Source organism: Solea senegalensis, linkage group LG20 (assembly GCF_019176455.1).
Source record: "Solea senegalensis isolate Sse05_10M linkage group LG20, IFAPA_SoseM_1, whole genome shotgun sequence".
Classification (NCBI taxonomy): Eukaryota; Metazoa; Chordata; class Actinopteri; order Pleuronectiformes; family Soleidae; genus Solea; species Solea senegalensis.
In genome coordinates, this window is record NC_058039.1 from 7,619,675 (window position 1) to 7,627,289 (window position 7,615).

The window sequence follows — 7,615 nt, forward strand, 5'->3', positions numbered from 1 at the left end:
TGGAATAAGAAAAGGGGCTTGTCAGGATGGCACATTGTGTGTGTGTGTGTGTGTGTGTGTGTGAGGGGAAGGCAATGTGCATTAGGGCGATTACAATATCAGCCGACTCCAGATGGAGGCAGGAAAATAAACAGTGGAGAGAGCGAGGGAACAGACATCATGAGAAGAAGCCTAGAGAGATTCTGTGTGTGTGTGTGTGTGTGGCAGTCTGCCTGTATGTGATACACTTAGAGAAAGTGAAGTTAATTAGCAACTCAGTCCCAGTCTATATACAGAGGACTAAGAGGGCAGTGTGTGTGTGTGTGTGTGTGTGTGTTTACACTATGGTGCCCTTCACAGGTCTATCAGTGTGTGCCGTAGCCCCGTGAGCACTCGTGGACACGGGGCTACATCCGACGCCACTGTGCTTTCATATCATTTGGATGCATTTCCAAGTGCAATCGGCTCCATATCAGAAGTAAAAGTCACTGAAAGTAAGTGTTAACAGAGCTTTTACTTCAAAGCGGACAGTCAAGTCGGAGCCAAGTCCAATCTGGTTGTGAATGCAGGTTCAAAGGTCTCCGAGGAAAAGCGGAGCCAGCAGCATTTTTAAGATTCTTTGAAAATGCCGTGTTGGTTTCTAAAAACAGGCAAATCTCTGGAGGTAAAAGCAGTGTTGTGTGGACGCAGCCAAGGGTAGCCATTGTTCACCTGTCTCTATGACACTGAAGAAGGTGGAGACGGGTCACGTGTCCACTGAATTCATATCAAAACAATCTGCTCTTTTGCTAAACAGCTCTGAAGTGTGAAAACCTGTGAGGACTTTACTGCGTCTATGAAACGTGATGAATCGTCAGACTCTGCCCTATTGGCTTCTTCCTCAGTTGCCCTATAAGTCTCGCGTTATCTCGAGTAAAAACATGAAAAAAGGCCAATAAAATCGGTTTGTAGTGCTCACTGTTGACTTTGACATTAAATAAACCCCCGTAAAGGCCAACTCACAGCCACAATAAAGCGAGGCCGCTGCTCGCTTTTGTGAGCACACGAGAGCGCGCTAAAAAAACGAACGTGTGCACGGGAAAAAAAAAACACATACCTGCGAGTCCTTCTATGCCTCTGCTGCTCTTTCATGGGTGATGAAATTCAATAAGCACTGAAGAGAACTGCCCTCACGCTGATAACCATCAATGGGCCTATTGATCGACAAGGACACAAGTGTGTGTGTGTGTGTGTGTGTGTGTGTGTGTGTGTGTGTGTGTGTGTGCGCACGCTCACACACACACACACACCAGTTCCATCTATTATTCACTCTGGGACTTGGTAACAGACAGCTCTGAATAATCATAACAGATCTATACATCTTGACGGAGTGCACGGAAATAAAAATCCAAAACACCGTCCGCCTTCACCTTTATACATTATATCACAGCTCAGTTACTGAGGCCGGAGAAAGCCTCAAACATGAGAATCGACAGCATTTATAGCGACGATCATCCCAGATTATACTAATCTGATATTTGTAGTCTATAGGTTAGCAGTATTTAATGTTGAAATCATGGATAAAGTTGTTTAAGCTGTCTCCATTTGCTTCATTTATCATCCGCCTATAAATAAAACTATGAATTCAGGTAATGATTGCAGCGTACAGTAACAGCCACTCCAAGTAAGGTAACGTGTATTTGTTTCTGCATAAAAAAAAAGAAAAAAAGATGTCTCTACATAAGCACAGTTAAACAGAATATGTTTCCGGGCAACATAGTGCACGACTGCATAAGGAGAGCTTTGAATAAACAGGCCTCCTGGTGGGTGAATCATTTGTCTAAATGTAGCAAAGACAAAAAAAAGAAGCATAAAACCTTCCACCTGATACAGAAATACACAAGGGGGCTTCACCGTGTGGCCTGCATATTAACTCTGTTGAGTCATCATCACTTCTTCATATTATTCATACATCAAATCTGGAGAGCTTCCAAATGCCCGCGCTTGTGCGTGTCATACTTAAAAGAAGAGCTTTGTAATAACATCCGTGTAAATATGAGGAATTCAGCACTTTTTCCTCTTTTTAATAACAGTCATTTATTGTTTGAAGCCGTGCTGTAAATGCTGTGTTTGGGTGCACTACCGCACATGAGCTGTGGGTATAAAAAAAGAAGAAGTAAAAATGCAGATGGAGGAGTGTGAGTGTCATCACACTTTTTTTTTTTTTCTCCACTTGACAGCTTTTGGTTTTCTGTGTGTGTGTGTGTGTGTGTGTGAAGGTGATAATAAAATGGCTGCCATCATTTTGCAGGCCACATCCGTGTCTGCGAGCAGTGGTCTGCTGCAGTTAACCCTACAGCCTGGGAGCGTGAGGGGGTGGTGGGTGTGCGGGGGACAGGTGTGAGGCAGGCTGCCGGCTGGGCAGATGGCTGATTCTGCAGAGCCCCAAACTGTTAGCAACTCACATTAATACAAGCCTGTTTATACAGCGCGCACGTGCATGTAACAACGTACACAGTGACAGCCCGCAAACAGCACTGATCACTGACTCTCCCCGCTCATCACCAGCTTTGTTTACCTTTCATTTACTCCTTCTCTTTCTGTGTTTCGCCCGCTCTTTATCTCCATAAACACACACACTCCAGGTATAATGGTCTTTTCAGCCAGGGCACTACTTTAATGGAAGTCCCAGGGATTAAAAAACAGTTCATGGTACCCTTTTTGAATTGTATGGTCACTGCAGCAAATACTAATGAATTATGTCAATTATAAGACTGGAAAATGTTGACTTAAAGGACACAGACGACTGAAAACATCTTGCTTTTCTTACATGTAACACATCACAGGCTGCAGCAGCAGTGGGTCAAGCTTTTGGAAGCCTACAAAGCTTTGTATTGGACTATCTGGCCTGCATCAAAATATCCAAAGCTCAGTGTCTCCAGGAGAGATGTTTTCCTGCCTCTCTAATCCAAACCATGACAACAGTTCAGCGAGAACATGGACAGGATTGAGCCCAGCAGCCTCCCTGGCTAACCCGCATGTCTGCTCTTTTCCCAGTTGGGGTAAACCTTCCCACCGGAGTAAAATATAGCACAAACCCTTCAATTGCAACTCTACGCCACTCCATTTAAAAAGGAATCTGTTTCCTTTTCTTTCTTTTTTTTTTTTTATGCCTTCTCTAGGCTCATGGTTGTGTGAGGATGACAAAGTCGCAGCGGGTGGAGATGGAAACTTCACATGGACCTGAGAGGATGATGTGTTTGACGCTTTGTAACAGATCTTTTAGAGTGTTTGTTTTGTTTTTTTTTAAATGAAAACTTTAAAATGCAAAAATGCTTTGCAGGAGAGGAGCAAAAAAACAAAACTGCTGCATTAAAAAAAATGTCCACCACAACACCAAAAAACACAGTTTCTGGGAAAAGAATGACTAATCACACAACATGTAGACGTTTCTTCTTTTTTAAAATAAACGAAACCAAACTATTTTTATCAGACTGAATTGACAGAGACTGCTCTTCCTCAGAGGTGAAGGTTACTTTCAGATCCTGACAGATGTGAGGAACGTAGTCTTATACTTGACCAGTCAACGTGAGTCTCCTGTTGCCCAAGGACGTCTCTGCATCCTGCACAGTTCAAAGTGCTTTGACTGTGGCTCAGCGGGGACAGCTGCGCAATGATGTCTCCATTTAACCATCTGAGCTGGTCATTTGTGGAGCGCTAATTAGTCTTTGTCACGAGCCGATTATTGCCCGATCGTCAGATTCCAAGTGTCCAAATTGTTGAGTTGTAATGTCGTAAAGTAATTTCTTTAATAGACTGATATGATTTATAATAACAAAAAGTGATATAAACACGCGTTGTTCGCTCCCGAGCAATATGTCCCACCCGGGCTATGAAAAATAAAATCGAATTCTCAAAATGAATTAAAACAAAGAAGAATTTGTTTGAATTCCACGCGTGTACATTGTCACTATTTACCCACATAAAGAGCGCATACGTTCATTGACAAGAAACACAGAAGGAAATCAGCGTTTTCATGGCGCTGCTGTTCGTAGTTTGGCGCAACGAGAAGCAGCGCAGAAGGAAAGAGCTTCACTTACACTGAAAAGAGGCAGAAATTCCCACCATACGGTTCGTTGATGTGAGAGGGCTAAATAATTTCCAGTCCTTCTGATTGCGCGCGAGCTCCAGTCTCTGGTCCACTTGTGTCGGGAGGAGGAAAGCGGCAGAGTCCGGCCAGCTCTCTGGTTGTACACTTCCAGCAGCTCAGAAACGTGGTTCAAACTCCGACTGAAGAAGGAGGACAGTGAACGAACAGCCACTGGGTTTACGCACGATGGAAGAGTCTTGTAGAAAAAAAAGAAAGAAAAAGAGGCTGAGAAGGAGGAGAGACGAGAAAGAGATGGAGAGGATGGATGCAGCAGTGCGCACGACACCCTCGGATTCTTTTTCGGCTCGTCTTCGCACTTTCCTCGGGAATCTTTCGAACGTGGAGTTAATCAAGGTCGTAGAAATCGGTCTTTAAAATGTGAGTGAAATAAATGCAGACAGCCTCGGCACCGGGGCTCCCTGTTCTCTGCGGAGTAGCTGCACTCTGCCTCCAGTCGGCGGTGCGCAGCAGAGCCAGGTGGCGGTGGGCGGGACTGAAGGAGGAGGAGGAGGAGGAAGAGGAGGAGGAGGGGGCTAGGGAGGCGACTGGGCAGCAGCCAGCATCTGTGTGTCCTAAAACAGGTTGGAAAAAGCAGGGTCAGGTCAAGTCGAAATGTGTTCTACGCGTTTTTCACGTCAAGAGCTCTCAGTGAAACGAAAGTGAGTGGAATCAAACTAATAAAGGACAAGTTTTCAAGTCTTTCTTGAGAGAGACGTTTCGTCTGTTCATGTTATATGAATGTTTCCATCCATCCATCTTCTACCACTTTATCCTCCACATGAGGGTGACAGCGGGCGCCGGTGCCAATCCCAGCTGACATAGGGCACAAAGCGGGGAACACCAGCTATGGGCAGGTCTCCAGTCCATCACAGGGCCACATAGAGGGGGTTTCCTGTTTTTTACGGGGATCTTTTTGACAACGGCAGAGAAAAAGATCATCTACACTTCGTGCCGATTACGCCTGGAGGTGGCCTTAGAGTGTCCAATTTGCCTAATCTCTAAAGCTGCATGTTTTTGGACTGTGGGAGAAAACCCACGCACACATGGGGAGAACATGCAGAAAAGCCCTTGTCTGCTGTTAATCAAACACTGGAAATGAATTCACTAAGAGATAAGCAGTAGGTGTGCAGTAGAAAATACAGTTTACTGTAGAAGAAGGACAAGAAGGCGCAACTTGATGACGTAAACTAAGAGCTGTTGATACATGTTAGCATTTTGTTGCTGCTTTTACACAGTTTTCCAGTTTTTGTATGAACTCTCTGACGTGAAGTTGCTCCCCAGTGAAAGTGAGGAAACAACAAGATGTTTCACACATGCCGCTGATGCTCACATGAGGCTCCAGCAGCCTTAAAATAGACAAATCCAGAGTTACAGCCTGAAGGACCTGAAATAGCACCCCCTTGTTGTCTTGGTTGCACTGATTAACACTGGTTACGGTTAGGGATTGGTTATGTTACCACTAAAAAAAGAACTTGGTTAGGTTTAGGGCAAGATGGCAGTGTGGGTTAAAATAAGTACGTTGGTTAAAAATAACAGGCAGCTGAGTTTGAGGTGCGTTTGAAACAGTGGAAATCATTGGTTTCAAACGGAGGACAAACAACAGCCTTTGTGTGAAAGTCGCGTCGACAAAAACAAAATCCATTCAAATAGGATTCTGCAGTTAGTGAGGACAATCTAACAGACACCGACGAGGAGATGAAACAAAACATCAGATCTGCGTGAAACAATGAGACTGTAACTTTCTATCAGACGGACATGAGAAAAAAAAACGGCAACAAAAAGAAACAAAAACACCATATTTACATCTTATATTCATGGTTTGTGTGTGTCAGTTAGTTTGTTTCTTACTTCTATTATGCAAAGACGTGCCCAGGTAAGTTATTGAGCCGTAGTGGGTGTATATGTATACACTTTTCTGGATAGTCTTGACTTGACTTCTGCTTGTGAAAATAGCTAATGTCCGACTCGACTCGCCTCTCTCTACCAGATTAAGCCTCATATTTGCAAAGAATAGGACTGGGGAAGTCTTTTCTGTTTTGTTTTATCATGTGCGTCATTCCTACGTGGACACAATGGGACAGATAAGAACACAACGGCGTGTCCTTCACCACCACATTCACATGGCTTTAGTGGAGCTTCAGGACAGACAGGAACCCCCGGATCTAGCAACCAAAATGTCATTTAATGCACATTTAAATCTCATCTTTGTTTGTTTGCATTTTCTAATTTTGGACCCCGTGGTGTGAAACACTTGCTCGGACAGCAGTGGGGTGTCATGGACACTAACCAGCACGCTGAGTGCTTGAGAAGCCGGTTGGCTGTTGTGAGTGTGTGCAAAAAAAAAAATTGTATGAAGCATGTCTACACTTAAACACACACACATACACTGTGTGTGTCTCCCTGAGCTGAATAAGGCACAGACACACTGGCCTGCAGTAACTTAAGGCAAACACTTTCCCTGCACCATCTGGAAGTCATCTAGCCTGCAGAGCCAGTGAAAAGCACAGAGCATAAGCTACGTTTACAACTCGGTGATAACAACTGGTCCACTTGAACTGCATGGCTGAACAAGTCATGCACCATAGCCCGTTCATAACATCTCATAAAACATTCAGCTCGATGTGGTGCTCGTCTTTTTCTATTATATTCTATACTGCAGTGTCTGCATTCTGGCTGAGACAACGCGACCAGAAGATCGCGTCGCCGTTACATGCAGACCCAGAACTGAACTTCACTGCTGCTGAAATACACGGGAAATGTCATTCAGTGTGTTTTTACTGGGAAATTAATTTCTTTTCTTTCTTTTTTTTTTATATTCCTTAATGGAACCGTCATCAAGAGTAGCTTTGACGCTTATCCGCCGGTTACCATTATGTAAAACAATGAGTGAATTGTTAGCGAACCAACATGGAGCTCATTGTTCCCTCAACACAATCTCAGTGGGGAGAAGATGATGCCATTAATGGCAATTGTTTGCAACAGTGCCATTGTGCATTCCTCTCTTTTCGTTTGCCTTTTCCCTTTCACCCTCATCTCTCCCGTGTCATCTGGAGCGCTTCAGCGCTGGGTTGCATTGTTGTCAAAGAAAATACGGATGGATACAGTGACTCTTACGAGCACAGAGCGAGGATGATTTGCTTCTATATTCCATTCTCGATTTCCTTTTGTCAGTGTCGTGCATTGGCAGGGAGCAGCGCGGGGTGTACGAGTAAGAAGGTGAGGGATGGAAGGGAAAGAGGAGGGGAAGGTGGAACACCAAAAAGACAGAAAAGACGAAGTTTGTGTGACCTCCAGAAGAAATGCGCCCCCGCACGAAAATGTGATCAGAAAAGCCAGCGAGGGGCCGCGTGGATGCCGTCACTTCTCACCTAATTTGCGTCTGCTGGTTTGTTCTCAAAGAGCTGGTCCTTTCATGACAATCACAGCGAAACATCTTGACGGCCGGAGGCACAAGGATAGGCGTTGAGGAAACCTGCAAGGGAAAAGAGAATAGGGCAATGATCTGTG

General features: G+C 44.5%; 1 protein-coding gene across 3 annotated transcripts in view; it reads right to left on the minus strand.

Moving 5' to 3' along the window:
- Positions 1–4,587, minus strand: part of runx1t1 (RUNX1 partner transcriptional co-repressor 1) — a 56,563-nt gene extending 51,976 nt beyond the window's left edge. For 2 of the 3 annotated variants that reach the window (XM_044052555.1, XM_044052554.1), the window contains exon 1: positions 4,059–4,587. In XM_044052555.1, coding sequence (XP_043908490.1) covers positions 4,059–4,086 — 28 coding nt within the window. In that variant the 5' untranslated portion in view covers positions 4,087–4,587. The remainder of the gene's footprint in view (positions 1–4,058) is intronic. The other variant, XM_044052553.1, reaches the window with a different exon arrangement.
- Positions 4,588–7,615: the final 3,028 nt, after the last annotated feature.